The sequence below is a fragment of the Aureobasidium pullulans genome (assembly GCF_000721785.1).
Source record: "Aureobasidium pullulans EXF-150 unplaced genomic scaffold scaffold_36, whole genome shotgun sequence".
NCBI lineage: Eukaryota > Fungi > Ascomycota > Dothideomycetes > Dothideales > Saccotheciaceae > Aureobasidium > Aureobasidium pullulans.
This window is the reverse complement of record NW_021941056.1, coordinates 114,569-140,718: the sequence shown is the minus strand read 5'-3', so window position 1 is coordinate 140,718 and position 26,150 is coordinate 114,569. Positions and strand designations below refer to the sequence as shown.

At 50.0% G+C, this 26,150-nt stretch overlaps 14 protein-coding genes across 14 annotated transcripts; 6 read left to right on the top strand and 8 right to left on the bottom strand.

Annotated features, from left to right (window-relative positions):
* Window positions 1-205: 205 nt before the first annotated feature.
* Window positions 206-1,954, top strand: M438DRAFT_409750 (uncharacterized protein). Its single transcript, XM_029910036.1, has 3 exons — window positions 206-587; window positions 642-773; window positions 833-1,954. The coding sequence occupies exons 1-3, from the start codon at window positions 244-246 to the stop codon at window positions 1,881-1,883; spliced, it is 1,527 nt and encodes a 508-aa protein (XP_029755326.1). The 5' UTR covers window positions 206-243; the 3' UTR covers window positions 1,884-1,954.
* Window positions 1,955-2,457: 503 nt separating this feature from the next.
* Window positions 2,458-3,732, top strand: M438DRAFT_328781 (uncharacterized protein). The gene is made up of 3 exons (XM_029903219.1): window positions 2,458-2,856; window positions 2,913-2,990; window positions 3,043-3,732. Exons 1-3 carry the CDS (start codon window positions 2,484-2,486, stop codon window positions 3,546-3,548), a joined length of 957 nt encoding a protein of 318 aa, XP_029755325.1. The 5' UTR covers window positions 2,458-2,483; the 3' UTR covers window positions 3,549-3,732.
* A 126-nt stretch (window positions 3,733-3,858) lies between these two features.
* On the bottom strand, window positions 3,859-5,055 carry M438DRAFT_284372 (alpha/beta-hydrolase; the record flags this gene model as incomplete). The annotated part of the gene is made up of 2 exons (XM_029901456.1): window positions 3,859-4,828; window positions 4,886-5,055. The coding sequence occupies 2 exons, from the start codon at window positions 5,053-5,055 to the stop codon at window positions 3,859-3,861; spliced, it is 1,140 nt and encodes a 379-aa protein (XP_029755324.1).
* Window positions 5,056-5,390: 335 nt separating this feature from the next.
* On the bottom strand, window positions 5,391-7,192 carry M438DRAFT_378437 (uncharacterized protein; the record flags this gene model as incomplete). The annotated part of the gene is made up of 4 exons (XM_029908813.1): window positions 5,391-5,573; window positions 5,628-6,267; window positions 6,326-6,950; window positions 7,039-7,192. The coding sequence occupies 4 exons, from the start codon at window positions 7,190-7,192 to the stop codon at window positions 5,391-5,393; spliced, it is 1,602 nt and encodes a 533-aa protein (XP_029755323.1).
* Window positions 7,193-7,624: 432 nt separating this feature from the next.
* Window positions 7,625-10,848, bottom strand: M438DRAFT_400772 (family 3 glycoside hydrolase). Its single transcript, XM_029909481.1, has 5 exons — window positions 10,418-10,848; window positions 10,290-10,361; window positions 10,074-10,240; window positions 9,657-10,022; window positions 7,625-9,600 (listed from the first exon to the last, which is right to left on the bottom strand). Exons 1-5 carry the CDS (start codon window positions 10,472-10,474, stop codon window positions 7,743-7,745), a joined length of 2,520 nt encoding a protein of 839 aa, XP_029755322.1. The 5' UTR covers window positions 10,475-10,848; the 3' UTR covers window positions 7,625-7,742.
* Window positions 10,849-11,236: 388 nt separating this feature from the next.
* Window positions 11,237-12,326, top strand: M438DRAFT_349963 (alpha/beta-hydrolase). Its single transcript, XM_029906518.1, has one exon. The coding sequence runs from the start codon at window positions 11,292-11,294 to the stop codon at window positions 12,141-12,143; it is 852 nt and encodes a 283-aa protein (XP_029755321.1). The 5' UTR covers window positions 11,237-11,291; the 3' UTR covers window positions 12,144-12,326.
* Window positions 12,181-12,773, bottom strand: M438DRAFT_153443 (uncharacterized protein). Its single transcript, XM_029898982.1, has one exon. The coding sequence runs from the start codon at window positions 12,588-12,590 to the stop codon at window positions 12,240-12,242; it is 351 nt and encodes a 116-aa protein (XP_029755320.1). The 5' UTR covers window positions 12,591-12,773; the 3' UTR covers window positions 12,181-12,239.
* Window positions 12,774-13,126: 353 nt separating this feature from the next.
* On the top strand, window positions 13,127-14,611 carry M438DRAFT_242381 (uncharacterized protein; the record flags this gene model as incomplete). The annotated part of the gene is made up of 1 exon (XM_029899557.1): window positions 13,127-14,611. A coding segment is annotated over one exon (1,485 nt), but the record flags the coding sequence as incomplete, so codon positions are not given.
* Window positions 14,612-15,080: 469 nt separating this feature from the next.
* M438DRAFT_388242 (family 43 glycoside hydrolase) lies at window positions 15,081-16,537 on the bottom strand (the record flags this gene model as incomplete). Its single annotated transcript, XM_029909009.1, has 3 exons — window positions 15,896-16,537; window positions 15,731-15,853; window positions 15,081-15,678 (listed from the first exon to the last, which is right to left on the bottom strand). Exons 1-3 carry the CDS (start codon window positions 16,207-16,209, stop codon window positions 15,081-15,083), a joined length of 1,035 nt encoding a protein of 344 aa, XP_029755318.1. The 5' UTR covers window positions 16,210-16,537.
* On the bottom strand, window positions 16,079-17,549 carry M438DRAFT_349960 (uncharacterized protein). Its single transcript, XM_029906517.1, has 4 exons — window positions 17,447-17,549; window positions 17,378-17,391; window positions 17,264-17,326; window positions 16,079-17,202 (listed from the first exon to the last, which is right to left on the bottom strand). Exons 1-4 carry the CDS (start codon window positions 17,495-17,497, stop codon window positions 16,551-16,553), a joined length of 780 nt encoding a protein of 259 aa, XP_029755317.1. The 5' UTR covers window positions 17,498-17,549; the 3' UTR covers window positions 16,079-16,550.
* Window positions 17,550-18,503: 954 nt separating this feature from the next.
* M438DRAFT_359915 (purine nucleoside permease) lies at window positions 18,504-19,782 on the top strand (the record flags this gene model as incomplete). Its single annotated transcript, XM_029907381.1, has 2 exons — window positions 18,504-18,704; window positions 18,760-19,782. The coding sequence occupies 2 exons, from the start codon at window positions 18,504-18,506 to the stop codon at window positions 19,780-19,782; spliced, it is 1,224 nt and encodes a 407-aa protein (XP_029755316.1).
* Window positions 19,783-20,194: 412 nt separating this feature from the next.
* On the top strand, window positions 20,195-21,079 carry M438DRAFT_284296 (uncharacterized protein; the record flags this gene model as incomplete). Its single annotated transcript, XM_029901452.1, has 2 exons — window positions 20,195-20,300; window positions 20,352-21,079. 2 exons carry the CDS (start codon window positions 20,195-20,197, stop codon window positions 21,077-21,079), a joined length of 834 nt encoding a protein of 277 aa, XP_029755315.1.
* A 74-nt stretch (window positions 21,080-21,153) lies between these two features.
* On the bottom strand, window positions 21,154-24,849 carry M438DRAFT_284348 (acetyl-CoA synthetase-like protein; the record flags this gene model as incomplete). The annotated part of the gene is made up of 1 exon (XM_029901454.1): window positions 21,154-24,849. One exon carries the CDS (start codon window positions 24,847-24,849, stop codon window positions 21,154-21,156), a length of 3,696 nt encoding a protein of 1,231 aa, XP_029755314.1.
* A 303-nt stretch (window positions 24,850-25,152) lies between these two features.
* On the bottom strand, window positions 25,153-25,995 carry M438DRAFT_369711 (uncharacterized protein; the record flags this gene model as incomplete). Its single annotated transcript, XM_029908124.1, has 2 exons — window positions 25,153-25,353; window positions 25,810-25,995. The coding sequence occupies 2 exons, from the start codon at window positions 25,993-25,995 to the stop codon at window positions 25,153-25,155; spliced, it is 387 nt and encodes a 128-aa protein (XP_029755313.1).
* Between the last annotated feature and the right edge of the window lie 155 nt (window positions 25,996-26,150).

Sequence of the window (26,150 nt, the reverse complement as noted above, 5' to 3'; positions counted from 1 at the left end):
AACTGCCCAAATGCGCCATTGCCAAACCATGTCGTCGCCTGGGTATACCAATCTGACCTGGACGACGACGCACGGTAACAGTAAGTGAGCAAGTGGATACATAGATAAGGACATGGCTATCACATCGAGGAACAATTCCGGCCACGCCTATATAGACGCACGCTTTCGCCCACACTTCCAAAATTCCTTCTCTCAACTCAGAAACAACGAATTTCCAGTTCTACCACTTTCTCGTTTTTCACCATGCCTGGCATTATCACCCAACCTTCTACCCTCTCTGTCCCTCATGACCCCTCTGAGCTACCTCCTGGCTCTGACCCTTTCCTTATTACTGCCCAGAATGGCTACCTTCCTACCCAACTGCCTCTTCGGAGGTTGCCCAAGGCCTTTGATGCATTGAGCGATATCCTCGACAACATGCCTATCCTCAAGGAAGATGGTACTGCCGGTCTTCTTGCCACCTTCAAGCTTGGCCCCCTCATTGACTCTGGCGCTTTGCCGGATCTGACCCATGAGATCGATAATCTTGTTGTTGAGGGTGGTAAGGTCGATATGGCTGCTATCACTGCTGCTTTCCGTGATTACTCGTGAGTCGTGTTGACATTGGTCGTGCATGAGTGTTTACTGACTGCTTGGTGTAGCTTCGTTGCTTCTTCTTATTTGCTTGAACCTTGCTGGCAGGTGTATAGCAACAATGCTGATGATGGGTATGGTCTTGGACGTCAGGTCCTTCCCAAGTGTATCGCTGGGCCTTTGGTCAAGTGTGCTGAGATGTAAGTTGAAACCTGACCATGGGATATCAAATGAGTCATCACATGCTAATGTTGACCAGCCTTGACATCCCAGCATTCATGTCCTATGCTGCTTCGTACGCTTTGTACAACTACTACCTCGTCGACCCTTCCAAGGGCCATGATGAATACTCCAACATCCGTCTGATCCGCGCATTTGAGAAAGGTCTTGACCCGAAGTCATCCGAAGCTGGCTTCATCCTCACCCACATCCACATGGTCGCTCAGACCGGCAAGCTAATTGAAGGTGCCGCCGGTGTCGTTGAAGCCGTCGATGCAGCTCGCAGCGACAAGAAAGATGACCACGCCATCCCCGACGCCAAAGTCGGTCTTCAATCCATCCTCCAAGCCATGACGGTCATCGAAGCCAACATGGAGAAAATGTGGGCAAACTCTCTACCCAAAGATTACATGACCTACCGCACCTTCATCTACGGCATCACCAACCAATCCATGTTCCCCGACGGTGTCGTCTACGAGGGCCAATACGACGACAAACCCCAATTCTTCCGCGGCGAGTCTGGCGCCAACGACAGCATCATCCCCCTCCTCGACCACGTCTGCGAGATCCCCATGCCCGAAAACCCGCTCACTCAGATCTTGAGAGAATTCCGTCAATACAGACCTAAACCCCACCGCGAATTCCTCACCACCATCCGTGAGAAGGCCGCTGACGTCGGCGTCCGCGACTTCCTCACCAACTCCGGCGATCTCAGCCTCGTGGTCCTGTACCTCCGCGTTCTCGACCACATCCGCAGTTTCCGCTGGCGTCATTGGCAATTCACCCGTGAATACATCATCAAGCGCACTTCGCACCCCGTGGCCACCGGAGGAAGCCCAATCATCACATGGTTGCCCAACCAGCTCAGCGCAGTCATGCAATTGATGGAAGATGTATGCAAAGGTTCTGGATTGTGGGCCGTTCTCGCCGAGGGTGTTTGGAGCGGTGGCGGTGCTGCTGCATCCTTGACCAAGAAGGAATTCGAATTGATCAAGGATATCATGGATAATGCGGTGGATCAGAAGGAGAAGCTTGCGAAAGAGGTTGCCAAGTATTGTCAGGACAGAGGTGTTGATGCTTCGAAGGTTTAGTTTTTGTGTTTAGTTATTTGGTAATTGTCTCTCGCTGTGTTGCTCTTTAGTAGAAAAATTGATTTACTGTCATTTTTCGCGTAGTCTTCATATCACCCGAATCTTGCCTTTCTCATCAAGAAGGTATCAGTGTGTCTAGATCTTTGTGTTTCACAAACTCCTGTTCGCCGTTCTAGGGCTAAACGGTTATACCGTTGGAGGTACTTGGGAGGTGAGGCGTCGAGCCGCAAAACTGATCCTACCAACGAACAACCACATCTGCAGCAAGACAAACACAAATGTCGTTGAGCAATGACCATAGCAGTCAAGATCCTACTTAAACATCGCTCACAAAAGGCGAGAGTTCATTTCCCTGGCAGGCGCAAGTCAAGATGCACATAAGACTGTCTACACAAGATGATGTTCTCGTTAAACCTTCTTATACGAACAGTTTACTACAACCGTTGTCGAAAAGAACAAAATACATGATAAAGTATGTACACTTATAACCACACAAAGGTCTTATATAGCCATCGCTGCTTCCTTGTCTCTTGAACCCTTCCTTCTTCTTTGCTTTCTGCTATTTACTTGTACTAAATTTTGTTCCAATTCTTCACCAAAATGTCCCTCCTCAAGAAATCAACCCTCCTCTCATTTCTTCTTCCTTTGGTCTCCGCAGGTGCCTCTGGTTTTGGCCATGCCTTTAGTTCTGGCCCGACTGCAGACGGTAATTGGATTCGCACTGCAAATTCTACCCTGGTCGTTCCCTCGCCACCCCTACCACAAAAAGGACTGCTTTCGCTGTGGGTAGGCATGGGCACTAGTAATGGCGACTTGATCCAGGCATTGGTGGAGAGCTACAACGACAATATCGACTATGACTGTGGTGTACTTGATGGCGATTGGTGTACTTTGGCGAGTGCGTTGACGAGCAACGGACAACAAGGAGGAACACAGGTACACGCGAACGCGGGAGATGAAGTACAGATGAATTGTGAGTGTTGTCGCTTGAATCAGAGGATACATAGAGGTTCCTAACGGAAAACGCAGATTTGTATAACGACGACACGGGAAACTATGATCAATACGTCCTCCTCAACGGTAACCTCGTCTCCACATTCTCAACTTGTACATCCCTCCTACCCGCTTCTTTGCCATCCCAAACTGACGGCAGGTACAGCATCAGGCAAAGCACTAGGTTGGGGCACAGCTGAAGAATGTAACCAAGCCGCCCCAGCATACCCCTGCGGACTCACTCCCGCTCACTCCTGGATAAACACCGTCCTCGTCCTCGACCAACCACAACCAGATTACTCAAACACTTTCGGCACTTTCGGCGCCTCCGGCACCCTCACCTCCTCCGACGGCGGCAAAACCTGGACAGCAGACAAACTCACCATCGATGCATGGAACTACACACCAACATGCCCTGACGATGACGGTTATAAACTCACCACCCTTGACAACAGTGTATTCGACACAACATGCAATTCCGATTTCGTGGGTGGGGAGTTGAAGAACAGCACGATGGGGAGTATTCAGGATTGCGTGACCGCTTGCGATGAAACAGAGAATTGCTTTTTCGCTGTCTGGGATGGGAGGAATTGTGGGTTGAAGAGTTCGGTTGCGGAGAAAGTGGTTAGGGAGGGGATGATTGCTGGTTCGTTGATTTCGAAGGGGTGTTGATAGAGTATATGTTGTTCCATCCTCCTTCTCTCCTACAATATGCTTTTTGAAGTCTGTCGTCATGCAGGAAGGTTGCGTGTTGGATTTGCGTGTCCACTGGCAACGAGTACGACCAGGTGTTTTCGGTGGAAAGCATGCGTGAAAGGGATAGATTTTGCATCGCGACAAGCAATTATGACGAAGTAGACAGGTGATGTGAAAGCTCCCTCGTTGAACCTGTGCGCAGAAGGCGGAATGATCATTGGTTGCGGAGTGGTATCCCATATGCGCTGATTGTGTTTACTTAAACTGTACATGTGGTCTCCAAATATCATGTCTTAACCACCGAAAGCACGGTATCCGCGAACGCCGCAGCTCCAGCCATCACTCCCTGCGGAACCTCCCCAACCGTATCGAAATACCTCCCTACATCCATCGCATCGTCGAAGAATTGCCAAACATGACATTTCTCCTCCGTCTTCTCGAAAACAACTTTTACACCGTCTTTCTCCAAGACTTTCACAAAATCTTCCACATCGTCGGCAAATAGATCATTCAAGCCCACGGTGACGCATACTTTTGATGGCAACATATCAGCCCAGGATTGATTGTTGGGTCGAGGACGCAGGTAGTTGACGACATGAGCGAGTTCGGTGTCGCAGGAAGTCGGGATAAAATCATGCCCAGCATCTATAATGTGACTGCGGACTAGATAATCCTTGTTCTTGTTATGCACAAAAGACCCATTGCTAGAGCAGCGTAAGTCTATCCATGGCGAGATGAGGAAAGCGCCTGCGATCGGTTTGGCAAGCTGTGTGTCGATTAATGCGGAGAAAAAAGAGATGACAAGATGTCCGCCTGCCGAGTCTCCTTGTAGTGATATTTTGGAAGGATTGATGTTGTGCTCGTTGAGTAGATATTGATATCCTGCTATGGATTGATTGACTGGAGTGGGCCAATTTGCTTCCGGAGCGAGAGAGTAGTTCAGTGCAAAGACGGCGACAGAGACACCTCTGGCCGCAGCAATCTCGGCAAGGCGCAAGAAACTCGACAGCGGTGTTGCAGGATGACCAGTCTTGTAGCCTCCACCGTGAAGGTAGTAGATGACCAAGTCGCAATCCTCTGCTTTTATTGGGTTTCCAGGAGCGCCCTGACAAATCCAGTATCCAGCGAATTTGGGAGTCAATACTCGTTGATACAATTCGGGTTTGACGTCGGCGAAACGAGTAGATTTCTCGAGTCTAGCCTCGGAATTCTTGCCAAAAGAGCGCATTACACTTAGTGGTACGACATGTTGAATACTGTTTAAGCCCGTCAGCAGGTGCTGCACAGCAACAAATGATCCGAAAACGTCTTACGCGCGAGTATAGGAAAGTCCAAAGTCTCTTTTGAGCGAAAGACCATTGCCTTTCGATACCAGTCTGCGAAGTAGGACTCGCAGTAAGGTCCAGGGGATGAGAGGCAAGAACAAAATGCATTGAAGCTTCTCCTTCAATGTAACTTTGCCGAAATTTGGATTTGGCTCCATTGCTGCTTGTTGTTTCGACGACATCATAAAGAAGAACGAAAGTGAGTAGAATCAAGTGATCTTGTTGCTGGGGCGAAGGATGTACAATGACACCTAAAAGAAGCTGGGGACATCTTTATATTTATCTCGCCGGATATTCTTGTGATGCGATCCCGGATTGGCGCAAACGTCTGAGGAGGCAGTGGGTGACAAGTGAGGGGTCCAAGAAACGGCCGGCGAAACTCTAGGAGAAACACCTGCAAGCCCGGCCTGGGCTTTCGTATTCCCAAGCCTCGTATACGTACCTCAGATATACGAAGACACTCACTGAACATCAAGGTGTGAAAAGTACTCGATCAAAATCTCGCATGAAACTCTTTCCATAGTCTCGATGTGTCATCGTTGCGATAGCTTTCATCCAGACGTGCCAGTATATCTGCAAAGCTTTGTAGATATGTACGCGCTCGGTGGATGGTGGTGTCGTCGCCTTCAAGAGCACAATCCAAAAGACTAGCAGCGACTGTTCTCGCTTTGACAATCTGTGGGATGGTCAAAACTGTATTCTGCATCAATCCGCTGTATTGAAAACGTACCAAAACATATCCGTTCGGCTTCAGATTTGCTTCAGAGATGTGGTTTAGAACATCCATGAGTTGTTCACATATGCCTTCTCGTAGATTCCAGATAAGCTTCCGGTGGTAGGCCTGATCCTGGTCTGTAGCTTCATTTGCGTTGTTCAGCACGACCAAGTGCTCGAGTAGAAGGCTTTGTACCCAGATATGAGTCACTTGGATGTTGGCGGTCATGATCTGAAATTGTGCGTCCGAAGGTGTCTCCGAAGCAGTCCAACAACTCAATTGTGCCGGTATGTTGTCCAGAGTGTGCGTTGCTTTGATCAAACGCGTCATGATCGATGGTTGCAGAGGCGCCTTTTGTATGTGTTTTCCGCAAGCACAGCTTCCAAGGTCGACATGGCAGTGTTCATCGACAGTATGAAATGACAATGCCGTCGACGAAGCATCTTTGAAAATTGGGACCAGGCAGTCGCTGATGCGAATTAGGGCGTTGAGTCCAGACACGAGCGGTACCTTGTCAATAGGCTGTGCACTAATTTCAGTAGTTGTGATGTACTCGTCGTCAATCTCCATGGGCATTAGATGTTCAGCATCAGCGGTTTCGAACTTGAATCGATCTCCAATGGAGTCAAAATCCACATCTCTAGTCCGAGAGTGTCTGCATCTAATCAGTCGTGGACTGCGAAAATGAGTCTGAAATCGAGTTCGATACTCACGACCAGCCTATATAGCTCAGCCAGAAGGCTTTCTTTCTGAGCTGAGACTCCACGTAATCTAGTTCGCGATAGCTTGCAATTCTGTGTAACCCCAGTTCGGTAGCGATGGTGTTGCACTCAGCAAATTGAAGTTTAGCTCTGTTGCGATGACCCAGATGTGCGTTCGTTACCGACATCAGATACATGATAGCCCACTTCTCGTGTGAGAGTTCGTCGTGGTAATCTGGAGGACGAGCTACCATGATGGCATGATGAATGTCAGCAATAGCCATTCTTCTGTCAGTAAAACCAGTGCTTGCATCTTGCTCCGTATATTGCTCAAATTTGTGTGGTAAGATGCCAAAGACACATCCACACATGGCTAGGCAGAACATCTGGAATGTCGGGTCGTGATGATGTTTTCCGTTCTGTAGATTTGACACGAATGTCGGAATGTGTAGGACTGGCATAAGTGCGTAAAGGACATCCAGATAGTCTTGCATAATTATGTCGAAGCTTGGGCAAGAAACGAGCCGATGCACCAAGCACGTTCGAGAAGCAGAGTGTGAGCTGCCACTAGGAGATTGGTCGATCATGTTGTTTCCAATCTCCGAAGTTGATGGCGGAGTCGACATCGCTTCTGGAGCTGACCCGACTATGTTCCTCCTAGAACAAGATGTAAGATGATGCAGGTATCGTTCAGCCTTGAGCCACTTGCCTCTTTGGCGGTGGACCGCGTCGTTTGTTAGGCATGATATAGCTGCAGTCTAGCTCTCCAAGGGTGCATGCCTGGCAATCTTTACCAGCTTCGGACGCGATGCATTTGATCTTGCGAAGCCTACAATAATCGCAGGCCTTGGTCGCTGGTACTTTGACATTTCTACCCATATTGGCGCGTTAGTGCCAAGTTTTGGGCGTTTGGTCTGAGGAACATGGATGGCAATCGCTCCTTCTTCACATTGTGAGGAAGTGGAGAAGTTGTGGAGTCGACAGGGCAAGAAGGTGCGATGAACGGGCGTTGTGGGAGGCGAAACCTCGGCAGATGCGGGGTCTATTAATTAAGCACACTCTCGCGACCAGGCACTCAAGTTGGCGTTCAGCTATTGGAATACATCATACATCTGAGATAAACGTCTAGGGCTGTCTGTAGTAGTCAGATCTAGCACGAACTGTCTTTAGTTTGAGCGGCCTTGTGGTACATTTCAATCGGAGTAACAGCATCATTGAAACCTAGTCTAATGTAGCCTCTCGAAAGATCTGTGAGAAGTTATGACGGATAGCAATCGCATACTAGTCAGAAAAGGCATTGAACCATGTAAAGCGAGAGACGAAAAACAGTTTTAATCCGTGACCAGTATTGTGATTATTCTTAGACAAGGTTGCCCCATCAGGATCAGATACGACGCGGAAATCCTTGACCATGCCTTCTTGTTGGTGATTATAATTTGCTCGTCAGATCTTCTCGATCAGTCAAAATCTTGAACGATGCCTTTACGTCCGCTTTGCTTGCCGAAATCGCAATCTCAACAACATGCTCGCCGCCCGGAACAGTCCATCTTGAGCTACCTTCATCCCATTCAGAGAACTCATTGCGCGTGAATGCGATAGACGCAGAGCCGGCCTCACCAGCCTCTAGATGCAGTTTTGCGAAACCGACAAGCTTTCGCTGTGTCCTTGAATTGGTCAAAGATGCCGGAGGTGTGACGAAGACTTGTAACACTTCGCTACCGCTGGAATCCCCAGTGTTCTTTACATCGATGGAAGCAATGAACTCCGAAGCCGAGCCACTATATACCGCATCTGTGCCACAAGCAAGATGAGCGTTGCTGTGCTCGAAGGTGGTGTACGAAAGACCGTATCCGAAAGGGAATAGCACAGTCACGGGGTGATGATCATAATGGCGGTAGCCAATGAAGCTGCCTTCCGCATAGTCGACTTGCAAGGTATCCATATTCCCCGGGAAGTTTTCATATGCAGGTGTATCTTCAAGCCTGCGAGGAAAGGTGACTGGAAGACGTCCGCTGGGATTGACCATACCTGTAAGGACATCGACAATCGCATTGCCAGCTTCCTGACCTGGAAACCATGTCTGCACAACAGCCTTGACTTTGGACAACCAAGGCATCGCTATCGGTACTCCGGTCGACACGACGACGATTGTGTTCGGATTGACATCAGCCACGGCGTCTATGAGCCTGTCTTGAGAGCCGTCTGCAGGTAGATTCATGGTTTTCATGTCGCGACCTTCAGATTCCCAAGCAGTCGTGTTGCCGACAAAGATTATGGCAGTCTCTGCATCTTTAGCAGCCTCTACAGCTGGCGTGAGAAGGTCTCTTTCAGCCATTGACTGCTCCATCATGCCGAGAGATACTCCCATGGCGCCGTTCAGTAACAACAGGCCAGACTTGTTCGCCTCCGGCTTCAATTCAATTTTGATCGCACAAGATTCGCCTTGTTTGAAGTCAAAGAAACATCTTTGTCCTTCGGAATTCCCTTGAAGAAAGGCTACTGGGTCAGCTGTACCACCATGGGCACTCATGATGAGCTCTCCATTGATGCAGAGCGTTGCAACGCCGATTGAACTCAACTCAAGCTGATGATGACCGGTCTCTTTGGTCGTGAAGGTGCCTTCGATAATGACTTTGCTAGACGGTGCTTGTCCTAAACTCATGTACCGGCTAGTTTGTACAGTACTGACTGCATCAACCTTCTCGGGGTTATCCAAGCTGTATTTGGTCAGTGTCAAGCCAGCGGTGCCTTGGAGGTCAGCCAGATTTTCGGCAAGCACTGGCAGAGTTCGATGCATGTGTGCTCCTTCCGCATACAGGAGTTTCGTCGCGGTGCCGAGCGTCTTCTCAAGCGCGTCATAAGGCGTGATCTTGTAATGCGCATTGACAGAAGCAGAGCCACCTCCGTGCGCTAGGCATTGTTTCGCCAACCCAAGGACTGCTATCTTCTTGATGCTTTTGGGATGCAGCGGGAGGATGCCGTCTTGGTTCTTGAGAAGCACAATGCCTTGCGCGCCAGCCTCTCGGATAAGTCTAGAATGTTCAGGATTGACGACTGCGCATTCGGCGATGATTTCTGGATGTTCGAATTTCCCCGTGACTGAGATCAAGTTTAGCACTTCCGTCACGCGCTGATCAATGACCTCTTCGCTGAGCTTCCCACTTGCGAGCGCGCCTTGGATTGCACGTTGCGAATAGTATCTTCCAGTGCCGGGCATTTCTAATGCAAGTCCAGCGTTCAACGATTCAGCCGTTGAGTTGGTACCTCCCCAGTCAGACATGCAGAGGCTAGAGAAATGGTCAGTTTATGTATCTTGCGACAATGTACCAGAAATTGAACCCACCCTCTCCAACCCCATTCTTCTCTCAAGATCTTCTGGAGAAGGACATCATTCGCATCCGCGTGTTTACCATTGATAGAATTGTAGCTCGTCATCAATGCCCATGGTTTGGCTTCTTTAATGGCAATCTCGAAAGGCTTCAGATATATCTCCCGCAGTGCCTTCTCGCTAACGTTGGCATCCATCGTGAAGCGCTTAGTCTCTTGTTCGTTGACGGCGAAATGCTTGATCGTGGCACCAACACCTTGATCTTGAAGGCCACAGATGTACTGGGATGCAAGTCTGCCAGTGAGGAGGGGGTCTTCCGAAAAAGACTCGAAGTTGCGGCCACCGAGGGGGTGCCGGTGAGGGCAAACGGTTGGACCGAGACTGTTATACTGATCAACATTGTGAATTCTCAGCAATTCAGTAACCACTTACAGCACATTTGCTCCTTTAGTCAAAGTCTCCTCGGCCAGGGCCTTGCCAACTTTGTATGCAAGCTCAAGGTCAAAGGTTGCGGCTAGGGAAATTGAAGCTGGAAAGCATGCAGCCGTGGTCCCACCAGAGAAAGCCGCACCGCGAGCACCATTGGGTCCGTCGGATAACTAAATGCATTTAGAACCATCGTCACAGTATCAGAGCATGAGGTATCACCTTTAAAGATGGTATTCCAAGTTCGGGTATCTCTTGTGTTTCCCAAAAGTTCTTGCCTGCTAACAGGCTGATCTTGTCGAGCTGTTAGTTCTAAGAACCGCAACACATGACAAGATTGTAGATCCCACCTTTTGATCAAGAGTCATTTGGGTTATCAACCCTGAGATATCTTTTCTTGCAGTCATGGCAGTTGCAATCGTTGTTTAGTGCCGGGATGAGGAGAATGAGTCGTCAACATGGTCGTGGCACAGGCGTCACACTTTTATAAGTCATGCCATATCCATCATGCTCTGGAAGGCACGTTACCAGCTAACCCCACAAGTGAACTGTTGCTTGGGTGCGTTCTCCGAGGGTTTCGCCGGATGGCTTCCTGGGTCTTGTGGGGGGTGTTAACAACGAACAACGGTATCGGACATGGCTCCGGCACTCTGTACCTCGGCACAGTCTATGCTGGCTCGAGCGCTCTCGGAAGAAGGAGCTCCGAGTTTGACAGAAAATCTGGAGAGATTTTGAATTCGTATTCGTGTCGTATTCGCGTTCGTACCTGATAGTTACGAATATGGATGATACGCGTACGGAGTATTGAGCGCCAGAATGGCTGTGTAAAGCCTGACGAAGTCGAACATCGCTTGCATTCGTTGACAAGAAGTTTCGGCCGAAGGGAGTTTTGTCGATAGTCAACCTGGACATATCAATCGGGCTTCTCTTGTATATCGATCACTCAAGCTCGACAGATAGCCACATTTGACGAACATGGCGCTGTACGACACCCCCGAAAATATCGCCGCGCTAGCCACTCTCGATGATGAATTTGCTCAGGTTCGTCTGCTAGCCACGAGATCCAAAGTATATTACTCATCAGGAGTCGATGTAGATTCTGGCCACCATGCCTCCTCAAGAAGCTCTTCCTGAGCCAAAGATGATTCGCCAGTATTCAAATGCGAACAGCAGTATTCAGCCGGTGCGACTACAAAGGTCCGCGAGCATACAATCAAAATAACAATGCGCGATGGGTATGAGAACGAAGCAATCGTGTATCAGTCCGCCTCGCGTTCCTCATCACCGAGTCCACTGATCGTACTCTGCTATGGTGGCGGCTTCGTTTTAGGGATCAACAAGCAGTACGCAGCAACTGCACGAGCTGCTGCGTTGCTGTACGGAGCTACCGTCGCCAATATCTCATATCGTCTCGCTCCTGAAAACCCTTTTCCCACTCCAGCCAACGACGTCTGGGACAACATTGAGTGGCTCGCCGGGAACGCTCATACCCTCAATGCCGACCTTTCCGCTGGGTTTATCCTCGGCGGCGGATCTGCTGGCGCCAATCTTGCAGCGGTAACAATGCACAAAGCCACCAGAACAAACCTGACTCCTCCATTGACAGGACTCTATCTCGCGGTCCCGTTCTTGTTGATGGAGGACATTGTTCCGGACCAATACAAGAGTCTGTGGATTGCAAGAGAACAGAACTCCAAAGCGCCAATCCTGAACGAGGACGCCCTCAATGGTGTCATGGCCGCCTACCAGCCGCATGCGAAATCTCCTGACTTCTCTCCTTTCAACGATCCGGAATCGTTCTCGAAGTTGCCTCGCACATATGTACAAGTGGCTGGACTGGATCCTCTCTGTGATGACGGTCTTGTCTATGAGAGAGTGTTGAAAGACCATGGCATCGAGACCCGACTTGACGTCTATCCAGGAGTCCCCCATGGTTTCAACGGCATGTTTCCGCATCTGAAGCAGAGCAAAAGGTTCGACATTGAGACGGCTGTAGGGCTTAGATGGCTTCTGAGGGCTGAAAAGGACAGAGAAAGAGTCAAGGCCTTCTTAATAGACATGCGCGGAGGTGCATGAGCTGTGATACAGATAACGAGTCTGATTGGAGATTAGTTCCGGAAGCGTTAGGATTCTTCTCAATCAGTATTTGCTGTTGCTTGATGGGACCCAGAATTATGCTTTAGAAATCAGACGACATAGAAACTGCAAGGCTTGGTTGGTTCTTGCGGATCCGAACAGCATCCCGAAGAAGAGTGTCCCAGCTACGCCTTTGTGAAAGTGCAATACACAGTCTGGATTCGTCCAAGTACGTTCCTCATGGCGAATCCCAATGTGCTTTCTCAATTCGATAATGTGATATGCTCCTTCGGCGATGATAAAGCCGACGACTCCCACGACACCCATTCTGTGATCGAACCCGGCGTCATGGTAGGTGGTGATGGTGTTTGCCGCAACACCATAGAGAGTCGCCATTGAGAGACAAGTCCGTGCAGTCATGATGACGGGGTGACTGTCTGTCGACATTGCGCTGCTTCCGTGGATGTAGGCAGATGGTCGCTATCTCGAGGTTGAAGAAAGAAACACAGTGGCATTGTGGCCTTGGCTGTACACCCGTTGCCGAGGGGGCGAAATGCATCAACTCTTTTGAGCCATTTTCATCGATCAGCAAGAATGCAGCGAGAGGCCATCAGCTACAGAGAAAATCTTCGTGCCCAGTCACAAGATGGCCGCGCCGCACATATTCCTAAGTGCAATGAAGGTTCGGATGTGCAAAGGTTTCGCCTGGCGAGATTGTGACGTGGACGTTCTGAAACTCTGCCAAGACATGTTGCAAACGCGACGGCAATCACGCACGGGCAAAGACTCCTCCGGGCAGTCAAGTCAACAAACTTTCCTTTCTCATCGCCAATTTCAATTTCTCCCAAACTTCACGTTCAATGACAGATGCATCAGCACCATTGACCACCAAATCAGCGGAATCGCGGCCAGGCCGCGCCCGTGACGGAGATTATAGGCCTCCGACAAAACGTCGCCGGCACGAGTCCCAAGACCGCCAACGCCGCGAGATTGGTTTGATGAGACAGAGCGATGGCACAAACGCACCAAGCTTTGTGGGCAGCTCGAGCGGCATTCACTTTGTCCGCTCGGTATACCAGGCTTTGACCAAATCTCAATCCCGCGTGCATATACCACCTCAGACGCCGGATCAGAACATCGTGCCTGGAGAAGAGGATCAATTGGACGAGACTATTCCGTACAGCTCGAAAAATCTCTGGTCACCCAACGAGATTGCTGCAGCCGACGGCGAGGACCTTGGATACGATTTCGAGACATTGCAAACATGGAGCGAGAGCTATTTCGAGAATTGGCACACTGCTTATCCTTTCATTCACGCGCCATCTATCTTGGAATATCTGGAGCAGGAAGTTCGACTGAACAATCTGGAAAATCTTCACGGTCACCAGAGTCCACGCTTCACTATAATACGTTCCATCATGTCCATTTCTCTAGCAGACCGTAGGCAGTCTGGTCATCGATCTACGCAACCAATCCCTGCCAGCCTCATCTTCAAATCTTTCAAGGAAGCCATGGAAAGTGTGCAAGACATGCTGTTTCTGCCGACCTCTATCGAAGCACTTCAAGCAGTCGTCTCGGTGCAGCTATTTTTGGTCTCAATGCTGCGTCTCAATGGTGCATCACGGCTGGGAGGTATGATAGTGAGAATGACATTCCAGATGGGACTGCACAGATGTCCCACGAGATATGCAGGTTTCGATACCGAACAAGCAGAGCTTCGTCGGAGATTGTTCTGGACAATCTATTGTATCGATCGCCATTTGTGTCAGTCTCTGGGGTTACCTCTAACCATTCGTGACGACGATGTCGATGTTTGCTATTTCGACGACGAGAAACACTCGGCCGAGAATCGTCACGGGACAATCATGGACGACCGCTTGAGAGTGTTGAATTTTCTTACCAGGCATGCTTCCATTAAGGGACAGATCATGGAGCTTCGCAACAAGTCTGTTCATCAAAGAACGGCTAACCGTGATCAAGCTACCCTCATCAGCGCGAGAATCGACAAATGGGCGAACGACCTTCAGTATACCCTGGAGGCCTCTGAACACGGCGAGACTGGAGATGTCAACAAGTTACATCAAGCTATCCTTTTGGTCTTACAGCACGAATCAGCCATATCGCTCAACAGACCACTACTTGCGCTGGAGAGGCACACTTCGGAATACATGGCTGCTTTACAAACTTGTATTCGTGCTTCCAGGTCTACCATTACCATACTTCATGGCTACCTTAAGAACACTACCACGCAGGATATCTCATCATCGACTCCGGCACCTCTACTCTGGCCATCCTTGACTTGGTGTGTATGGATGAGTGCGTTCATCGTACTTCATGCGGCGATTGAAGGCGAGATGCCAAAGCCTGTCGCACGGAGGCTGGCAGATCAAAGTGTTGAGGTGCTCCGACAGCTCGCCCTTCGAGGCAGTGTATGGCCAAATGTCTGCGCTGTCGCCATCGATGATCTTTTCTTGAGGCTACTTCTCGACTCTGCTGTTACAACACCACAGTCGCCATCGATTCCACAGAGTGAAAGTACTCAAGCGCTGGGTCATCCACAAACAGCCACCACTCTCCCCCGAAATGCAACGCGATACCAGGATTTCTCCCAGCAACCAAATCTCTTTCCGCAACCTGGAAGGAATGAACAGAATAGCCTGCAAAGTCACGCAGCAAACGTGATGGGTCCTTCACCTTCCAGCTTTGATCAGCATGTGACCATTCCTTGGATGTCCGGACCCGATGCTGCTGCAGCTACCAGCAACAATATCTTCGAACAATTTGACATTCCTTTCTGGATGGGTGACGACCAATACTCTTCACTCCTCGATTTCGAGATTTGAGGGAACCGATACCAAGACACTACGAGGCGATCATGACACTGTTCTGATTCGCAACTTTCACATACGATACTAAGCTATTTAGAGAACCGAGCTCTTAAGCGGGATACTTTGCGGCAACAGCATTGTACTCCTTTTGTGTCAACGGAGTCACTGATCCATGCTTCAGACCCTTAGGGAAGTTGGGGTAGTTCGAAGCAGTCCAAGCACCACTCTTTGCCGGGTCGGTAGACTGATAAGGCACATACTGAGTGTAATCGTCCAACAGCAGATGATAGAGTCCAGGAGTAACGTTGTCAACAAACGAAGCAGGACCTTCTCTCGGACTCTCTGGTCTCACATATCCAGGTGTACGGGTCCACTTGCCAAACAAACCACCAGTCGTCGTCTCGACATAGACCTGATTCACCGTCTCGTTCTTCAAGAAACGTGCGAAGGAGCCTGTCTTGCCTAGATATTGGAATTCTTGGTCGATGAGAGGTGTGTTGGCAAGAGCAAGATAATCCTTTGCCGCTGCAAAGGTGACGAAATCTTTGGTTGTGGTGTAACGGATGCGGTCGAGAGAGGCAACGCTAGTGTGTTTGGGGTCGGAATCGGCATAGAGGCGGGAAGACCAGAAGACGTAGAATTGGGATGTTGCGTCGTCCCAGACTGCCGAGGGTGCCCAGGTCATGCCTGCGTTTGCGCTCTCGACACTGCCTTTTGTTAGTAGTTGCAGCAAGTGTATGGATGGACGGGAGATCTTACGTGCGGAGAGAGGATGCAGACCAGTTGATCAGGTCTTTGGAACTCCAAACCACGATACCACGACTTCCTGTTCTTGTTGCGGCATCCCAGCTGAATCCTGCAGCATTGATATCGAGATCTGTTCTCTGTCAATATACATTAATCATTCAGGAAGTCTTTTCGAACTCACCAGTAGCGATCATATAGTAATTCGTCCTCGCACTATCATGAGCCAAGAACACATCTCTCACACCCTTGGTCCCCACAGTCGACTTCAAAACCGGCTGACCCTTGTTCAAAAAAGTATAACTGCCAGCATCATTGCCCTTGGAAAGGTGGAATTGGACAGCAGGTGTTACATCCGAGAAGGTGGAAACAAGGTATCCGACATAACTGTCTGCTCTAGTTTGAAGCGAAGTAGATGCAGGAGCAGCGGTTACACTAGAAACAGTGATGGCGGCAATGGCACTTAGCCTAGTGATGGAAGTGAGAAAATGCATTGCTCTAAACGATGTGAAAGGATGATCGGAGGATTTGCGACTGGGGTATGATGCAGTTTATATACCTCTCCTTCCCTCCCTATGCGCATCAACATACACTCTTGTAATGGTCCAAATACGCGATCCATGGATGAAACACCAAAGGCAGAAAACCGAGGGGCCCCGCGAATTCTTCCCCACGACGCGGACCGAGCCCTAATTGATCTACACCAGCACAGACGCCGACGGTGTGAAACACCGTCATTTGTTCGGATAATTGTCCTCTGGGCTCTCGTATACGCTTCTATACGGGTAAAGGTTGTGAAGGTTGTATAGACTCGGCTGATGAGTTTCTGGGCGCTCTAGAAGTATTTTCGTGAGTGGAGAATGCTGAGGCGTTTTGCTTTGCTGGGCGGCTGGGGGTCATGGATGCTGGTGGGGTCGGAGGTTGAGGGATTTGAAGTTGGTGGGAGGACTGGTGCTGGCGACTGCGTTTTCGGTTGGTTATTGTAGGAGTCTTGTACGAATGTATTCGCTGTCCATCCGGCAAGCGACTCCGGACCTCGCGTTCTCTCTGATGCCTCTGGAGATGCTGCCGTATCTGGTTGCTGCTGATCCGATATTATGGTCCGTTGTCGTTTCCTTGTCGACACTACTTCTTGATTGCTGTGTTGGTGCAATGGCTCTGGCTCATCAGCTTGATGTGCTGTCGCTTGAACTTCTGCTCGAACTTCTGCTTGCAAATCGCCAGTGCTGATTTTATGACGCATCCATTCTCTCTGCTGTTGTTCGCTGTCCAATGGATATCTTTGCCATTCTTCCACCTTGGCAATGCGTATCTCGTTGAACTCGAGTTGTTGTCGTTCCACCGTTTCTGATGTTGGACCGGCTGGAAGAACATTCTCTATTGCTCGTGCTTCCGAGGCATGGATTGTTGAGAGGGCTTGAAGTAATGCTGCTTCTGTGTGTGCTAGCCTTTCTTCAATTTTGGCGATGTAACCTGAAGGAAGACCTCTGGCGAGAGCAGAACATCAGCGGATATCCGAAGCCCCGTACCACCTAGAGAAAGGTTTACCTCTTGCTTGTTCCAGGATATGTACACGCGAGACTTGAATGCGTGCATTGCGAACATGTCGGACTGCAAATTGGCGTTAGCCTACCTGAACATCGAGTCGAAATAGCTACCTACATCTTGCGATCACACTATAAAACCATGAGACTTTAGGACACGAAAAAGACTGAAGGAATCGTCGCCTACCTTTCTCTTTTTCGAGCGACAACTCTCACATGCAATGGGAGAAAAGCTCATGTCGTCTTTCTATTGAACGATGCTTGGCCTATTCTGGTCTTCGTGCTTTCGTTGTTCCGTTGATGACGAACGAAACTCCGTTACGAAAATCGCGTTCTGTTCGTGAAAGCTGGTGCTTGTGGAGTTTTGTTTCTCCGACGCCGGTCGCACTTTCCCTGATACATGCTGGCCTCGTGCAGCAACAAGATATCCTACATTCTCGTGACTTGCAGGATGCAACTTCTATTCGTTCTTGACTTCTCTCGCAAACGGTCCATTTGAGAGGAAGACTAGCCTGAATCAGCAATGAGTGTCAACAACACCGATACCATTCAATGGGCCGCCAAGCCTGAAGTCTCCTAGCGGCCAAAACTTCTTGCCCACCGGGAAACACAAAGTGGCCACCTCTTCTCTGACAGGTTTCTACCCGTCCCGGCAAACGATTGCAGACCGGCACCTATCATCTGTTCGTACCGACTCACGCAACTGGAAGTCTTCTTGCTTGTGAGTTTCGTTGATCGCGCTCAGCATGCGCAGTGGATCTGAGGGTCTCATCTTGCGCCCGAAAACATACCACGGCTGTGTAATGTCAGAGATTGAAACAGCTTTCTGCAGGAACCGTACACGAACATGAGCACACAAGACAGCTTTAGGTTCTGGTGACGCGTGGTTCTCTACGCTCAGACTCGGAAGAGTCGTCTTCTATCACGGGAATGTCGGCAATGCGATAATGCGCCCCAGATAAGAAGCATTCTGAACCAGTCATATCGTTCAGTGGCGTCAATCAAGACTCGATAAGCATATCTGGACGGCAACGGTCACCTTGCACTCAAAATGTGGTACCGCCAGGATATCCATGACAGTATGCAACATTGTAACCCAGATAACGGCCCATCCCGGTGAGAGACAAGATTACCGACACCTTCTACTGACAGACATTATTGTCTTGTATATGAAGGCGATCATCTGCGCACCTGCATGCCAAGTACCTCCCACTCCATTACAAAAGTTCTAGAAGACCGTCAGCATGAAATTCATCTTCCTGTGTATTTCAAGCCTCTTCGCTGCCGAAGCTTTGGCCTCGTCCTTTGCTCGCGCTTCCTTCAAGCCAACGCATCGCTCGGTGCAGGCAAACCATGCTGGTCGTAGTGCATTGACGAAGAGAGATTCGTCGCCACTATGCTCTTCTACGGCGCCCGTCAAGCCCAAGATGTTCATCATCAGCATGGTAGAACCCACAATGCCGAGCATGTACAAGTTTTGACGCTGACACACTTCACCAGTTTTCCTCCGAGGCAGACATCTGGTATGAGGACACCACACTCAACCTTTACGCGAATAATGTGACCGTGCCTGGTTTCTCTTCTCTCTTCCCTGACGCACACTGTACCGCGTCTGGTGAGGTCTGCCAAATGACCACTGGCGAGGGAGAAATCAATGCTGCCGGTTCAGTTCTCGCTCTTTGGTTATCCGGGTGCTTTGATTTGACCTCCACCTACTTCATGATCGCTGGTATCTCTGGCGGAAACCCTCATCGCGTGACCACCGGCTCTGTGACTTTCGCCAGATACGCTGTGCAAGTCGGCTTGCAAGAAGAATTTGACCATTTCCAAACTCCCTCCAACGCTACATCTGGGTACTATCCTCAGGGCGCCTATTATCCCGACGAGGCCAGTTCTGAAGATTATCCTGGTTCACTCTACGGCACTGAAGTCTACGAAGTTAACGAGAACCTCCGTGATCGTGCATACTACCTCGCATCCCTGGCTACTCTCAACGATACCGATGCTGCGATGTCGTACCGCGCCAAGTACGGTTACTCTCCTGCCAACCAACCTCCTAGTGTGGTCAAGTGCGATAGCGCCACGTCCGATCAATACTGGTCCGGATCTGTTCTGGGCGATGCGTTCGGCAACTACACCTCACTCCTCACCAACGGCTCCGGAATCTACTGCGGTACCCAACAAGAGGACAACGCAACTCTAGAATCACTACTCCGTGGTGCCATCCTAGGCAAACTCGACTACAGCCGCATCATCATCATGAGAACAATTAGCGACTTCGACCGCGCACCACCCGGCGAGACCGAAGTCTACCATCTTCTTTATGCTGAGCAAGAGGGCTTTGTCCCTAGTATCCAGAATATTCACAATGCGGGTATTGAGATTGTCAAGGATGTGATGATGTACTGGAATGGAACGTATGATAAGGGTTTGACACCAGGCAATTATATTGGAGATGTGTTCAACAGTTTGCCCGGTCCCATCTCGCCTGATATCGGCAACGAGGCCAACTACATCAACTAAGACTTCGCGAGAAGATTAGGAAGTTGTATATAATCATGATTTTAGTGAGACCGGAGATCTGTACATAATCCTAGTCATCAGACCAAACCCTCGCATAGGTATAGAAGCTAAGACTTTCCAAATATCTACTCCTTGCGTCTTGTCTCCATCTCTTACTAGTCATCATGATTGCAACATATCCCAGTCATACTCGTAACTCTTCTCACCGAACGATGCCCGCGATCTGCCCCCACCGAATCCACATCTCCAACCACAATTTCTGACCACCCAATCAACACATTCTGGCCACTCCCTCCCCCCTGCCCTCAGACCCACCCAACGGAACCACCTCCTCCCCACTCAGAGCCTCATGACGAGTTTTTCTTCTCCCCCAAAAGCCACAAAAAGGCCACAAAAAAAAACAACAACACCAATGCCCCCTTCCTTCGGCGACCTCACATACTGGAACACACGATTTTCCTCGGAAGAAAATTTCGACTGGCTAGTAGCCGATTTCACAATCTTGGAACCAGTGTTGCGTGAAATTATCGATGGGGAAAAAAGATTTGTTACCGCAAGAGTTGAAAAAGAAGATGGTGGAAAAGATGGTAAAGGGAAAACACCACAAATCTTACACATAGGTTGTGGCAATTCCCTACTATCATTCCAACTACGCGAATTAGTGGAAACAGCGACACAACTCCACAATTGCGATTATTCCTCCGTGGTAATAAAAAGACAACGACAGAGGGAAGAGGAATTACTTCAAAAAAACGATCATGCTGCAAGATCGGGAGGCCGGGAGGTGCAAAGTCGCTGGTCGGTTTTGGATTTACTGGATCCGGAGCAAATTGCAAATGTCAGAAAGGGCGGTGATGGTGAGGATGGTGGTGGTGAGGATGGTGGTGTATATGATATCATCATTGATAAATCAACCACCGATGCCATTTCTTGTGCTGAAGATGTGGTGGTGGGTTTGCCTTATTGCATCAACAACATCAACACTTCCACCTCAAGCAACCACACCTCTCCGCAGAAAGCGGCAATATATCCTCCTCATATCCTAGCCATCCATCTAGCATATCTGGCGAGACCGGGATGTCGTTGGGTAGTGTTGAGCTATTCATCGTCCCGTTTCTCGGACTGGGAAGGTGAGGAAATGCCACAAGGATTACCACAACCTGGCGAACTTTGGAAATTGGTCAAGCATGAGGAGATCGTCCAATCGCCTGACCCGGAAGATAAAGTTCACAGACCGCCGGAGATGCATCATTTGTATATTTTGGAGAGGACGGGGGTGGAATTGAAGGAGGTGTAAGGGCTCTCGGTTTGCTTAGTTATGCTATTCTGGAAACTGCTAAGGCGATGATGGATGCTGGGGAGGACAGGGAATTATGTCAACATCACCCTGGCTATCTCTTCGACTTCTGCCACGACCACATCTTTCGCCTTGACAGTATCAATAGGCACTACATCTACTTCTGCCTCACCTGGGCTCTCAAGTGTAGCCAATTGCCCACCGACCATTTCCGGCTTCATATAATGTCCCTCCTCAACAGCTCTGACTTTAGTCCTCCTTTTCAACTCTTCCTCATCGCCGAGTAAAAGCAAGAACTTGATGTCGAAATTGTCTTCTTCAGTCACTTGACGAAGAGAGTCACGGTATGCTTGTCGTAATGCTGAGCAAGTGACCACAACCGCAGAAGCTTTGGTCTCCAGCAAAGAAGACGCAGCAGCTTTGCGAAGACGAGCCAGCCACTTCCAACGATCAGAGTCTTTGAGTGCGATATCTTGTGCCATTTGCTCGCGCGCTTCAGGTGTGTGGAGAACATCGCCTTCGATGTAGGGTAGGCTCATCTTCTCAGCAATAGCTGTAGCAACAGTAGTCTTGCCTGTGCCACAAGGTCCGGCGATGACAAGGACTGTCTGCTTCGCTTGTTTCTTCTCCTGACTGTTCCAGCAATTGTTTTGGAAATAGTTGACGAATTTTTGCACCAATTCGAAACTCAACTGACCAGCGGAAGACAGACTGGGTGCGCATGCTTCCGCTTTTGCTGTCGCATAAGACAGTTTTCTGCCCTTGGCGTCGTTGTCGTATTTTGCTGTGAAGAAGTCGAGTAATTTGATTGGTGGGTTTGCAGTAGGGTCAGGATTTGACACTCGCAGACGGGCAAGCCAGGTACGCTTGTCCACTGTCTCGAAGTCCAGACCTGCTTGCTTGAGCAGAGGCAGAAGATCTTTGGTCCAATGGAAGGAGGCAGGATTGGTCAGATTGATGACGCCCGCATCTTCTTTGCTGGCGAGTGACTCGACAAGACTGCTAGCGATAATGTCGACGGGTGTCCAGGAAGGTGTCTCGTCAAGCGCAGGAAGTGCGCCGACTGTCACTGCAGTCTGGAAGATCATAGGAATTGCTTCCGTTGCGTTCCAGACACCTTGACGAGTGTCGGCTACGATTTGACCTACGCGGACCACACGAGCGGACATGCCTGTTTGCGCGGCAGCGCGGCGACAGATGTGCTCTGTAACGAGCTTGGATTGTGCATAGCCCATGCCTTGAGCGTGTGACAAGGAGTCGGGCAAGTCTTCAGGAGCGATATTACCAGGTGTTCTGGCGACTGCGGAGACGGAAGAGCAGAAAGCCAAACGAGCAGGTGTTTCACGGGTGGATGACAGACAAAGATCAATCAAATGCCTTGTGCCGGCGATACAGTCCTTCTCGAAACTTTCGAGCCCCATGTTGAAGTTGACCGACCAAGCGCAGTGTAGAACGCCAGTCACTTCTGAGGACAATTGCTTATACACTTGATCTGAGAGGCCGAGATGAGGTTCTGCGAAAGTTGCAGGGAGCACAACGAGTTTGCGCAAAGCAGAGGCAGAAAGCATGTGATATACGTGTCTCTCCATGAGCGATTGGCGGACTCTCTTCTGTCCAGTAGCCTGCGACGATGCGCGTACAAGACAATAGACCCTGGAAACACTCTCTTGACGAACCAGCTGAGCGACAACATGAGCACCAAGAGATCCGGTGGCGCCGGTAACGACAACATGCTCGCCGGCTGGGCCAGCTTTGTTCCCGGCAACATGTTGAGGAAAGTCGCTGTATCTGTCAATCAGAGCAGCCATTCTTTCTTCGACGGTCGGCAAGTCCTTCTTGGCTGTGCCAGTACGGAGACGAGTCAATTCTTCAGCCATAGCGGTCAAGCTTGGATTCTCGAAGACGAAATTTTGAGAAACCTTCTGGCCTCCAACGTCGAGGGTCTCGAGAATGCTCTTCCTCAATCTGATGGACTGTAGACTGTCAACACCGAGACTGAAGAGGTCGGTGTCGTCCTGTAGCACGGACATGTCGGCGAAGTCGGCGATCTCCAGCAGACGCGCTCGTAGGAAGGCAAGAAGGTCGTTTCCCTCGAGAATTTCGCTGCCGGAAAGCTCATCCTCGCGATAAGCGTCTTCGATCAAGTCCTTGTAATCGCGGTAGAAAGCAGCGCGGATGACGGTACCCTTGTCTGTCTTTCTGTACACCAGATTCTTCGGCAAGACTTTGATCATGTCCTTTGAAAGTCTGGAGAAGGCGGGCACTTGATCATTGCTCTTCTCAATAGCAGGCCAAATCGTATCAACGAGCTCTTCGTTGGTCTTGCAAGCAGTAGACTCAGCCGGAATCAAGAACAGGCCGATACGAGGCTTGTTTGCACCGAAAGCAAGAGCCTCGGCAACATTCCTGTTCTCACGAGCAACGCCCTCGACAAACAGCGGATTCGCTTTTTCGCCGTTCTCCAGCACAAGTGTATCATCCAGACGGGCGTAATACCTCCAAGCATGCGGCGTAGTCGGATGAGCCTCAAAAAGATCCTTGGTCGCATACGCATCATCCGGACGATTACTCGCCACCAGACTCGGCCAGCCTTTGAGGATGACAAGCTCGTAGATACCGCTTCCGGCAGCTTGCTCCTCCCAGCGCAGGAAGGGCTTGAGGTTGTCGGCGGGACGCACGAAATCCCAGTCTTTGTCTGCACGGTCGCGGAAGGATGTCATCAACTGGCCGGTCTCGGTTGTGCCGTAATGCGATACAAGCAACACGCCTTGAGCTGTCAACTTGTCACCGATCGGTTTCGGACATGCAGAACCGCCGAACATGACTAAATGAAGTGATGCAAGAAGCTTCACGCCTTCTTCCGATTCTGCGAGAAGCTTCAATGCGTATGGCACGGCGTAGAGGATCTGGATGTCGTGGCTCTTGAGTGTGGCGACGAGGTGAGGCGCCGTCAATGGGAGGTCAGCATTGTACATGTAAATGAGCTTGCGGGAGTGGATGGCGCGGAACAAGCAACTAATGCCATGGGCGTGGAAGAGTGGCAGAGTGATGTATCCGCGGAGACCAAAGTTGTTTGCATAATTTCGCAGATTGCCAGCGTGAGTCTGGTAGATGGGCTTGGGCAGGCCAGTCGAACCACTCGAGTGGATGATCCAGGCGATATTTGAGTTCTCAGTGTTGCTGTCTAAGTATGCCTTCGGGAGGGAAGTGGTAGGCTTTGACCCGTCGTAGTCAACCCTGCTGCAGACCGGCTGCACGCTGACAGGACATTGACTTTGAATCTTCTTATCCATGGACTGGAAGGCATTGTCGACCAGCAGAGTGGTGGCTTTTGTCGAATTCAACAGACCAACATATGCTTCCTCTGAAATCCTTGTCGACAGGAAAAGCACCGTATGTCCGAGTCTTGTGATGGCGAGTAGAGTGATAAGGTACTCAAGATTCGAAGGACCGAGCAGACCAACGACGTGCACAGGATCGCTCGAAGATGTCCTTTGCGGAATGAAAGCTGAGTAATGTGATGCCGCACGCTCGGCGAAGGCGTCCAGTTGTTTGGGCGTGTAATGAACATAGTTTGTTCCGGAAGAAGGGTATGCCACAATGGGCTCGTCGGAGCAATCTTCCTGTGCTCGTAGACGGATCAAATCGTTGATTGTCTTTGGCTCCTCATCTTGGAGGAACTCGATTGTGGAAGCGGTAGCCGCGGTCTTGGTCGGTAGTTGTGTAAGGCCTGCTGCTCTCGGCAAGCTGATGGTAGGAGTTGCCAACATGTTGTTGATGTGTGCAGAGCGTGTGGGATTGTGATGATGGTGGCATATCGAGAGCCGGGTGCTTGTGTATCTTTAACAATCCTAATCCTTGTTCCATGGTCATTCCGTATGTCTTGGAAGCCTTGAGAGTGTACGGAGAGCCGTAATGCACTGCTCCCGGTGTTCCGACGTTGTACTTCGTAGGGTGCTTGGCTGTCGGAAATGGGCGGAAAACACCAGATTGGGAAAGCGTGCTCTTCTCTACTCTCATCCATTTCCGCCTCTTTCTGACAGTGCGGGGAAGCCTACTTTCCATCTACAGCTTCAATTTCCATCGTGGCCAGTGATGCCCTGTTCAGTGTGGCAGATTGGCTCGCTCTCAAGAAGATCCTCGAGTGTCCGTTTGGCGAGAGCGATCAGCTCCAGGCCGCCACACCGGTCGCCAAAATTGCGCACATCCCACTCAGCATGTTCGACGGCTTTTTCTGCATGGTAGAGTCTGTTCGAGGGCCCATGGGCAAGTACCTACTCCCGTTAGTCTCAATTCTGGACAAGGAATGTCCATCAAAAGCATGCTCCTGTTGTCCGAGATGCGCCGCTGACCGTCCTGTCAAAAGGCACGGTGATTTTGAAGTCGGAGTAAAGGTCCAAAGAGAACTCGTAGGTCTGTCGCTCTCTGTGGACTCATCACTGAATATCAAAAGCATCGTGCCTTTTGACCGTGACTTTGTTGAATGCGCTGGAAGCTGGGATATGGCAACAAACCCAATCTCCCGGCCAGAGAGCGCACGCGGCCGACCTCCCATCAAAAGCCACGATGACTTTGCATCCAGTGCAAAGGTCCAAAAGTCCAAAGAGAGCTCGCAAAACTCCAACTCTCTATGGCCATATCTTCGACCTCCAAAATCATCGTGCCTGTTGACAGCGACGTTCAGGGGTGCGTCGGAGGCTAGAATGATTGATAAGGGGACTAGAATTTACCATGTGCGCATACACGCGATAGAGAACAGGTACATTGTACCGATCAAGCAGCTCGGCAATGGTAGTCCAAGCGACTTCACCGCCGACTTGTCCGCAGCTCGAGACGAAATCGCTAAAGTGGCGTGTATATGTTGCGTCCGCGTTCTCGGCGGCGGCGGTCTCCTTGGTGGTCTTGTTGTCAGACATTGTTGATGATATTCACGATGGATTGTGGTTGTGGAAGACTGTGCGCAATTTTTGGCAGGAGACACGGTTTTTTGAGGTGGGCTTTCCTTTCTCGGCTTCGAACAGGGCCTCCCCTGAATTTCTCCGTCCATCGGTCTTTACTTTGACAGGAGGCA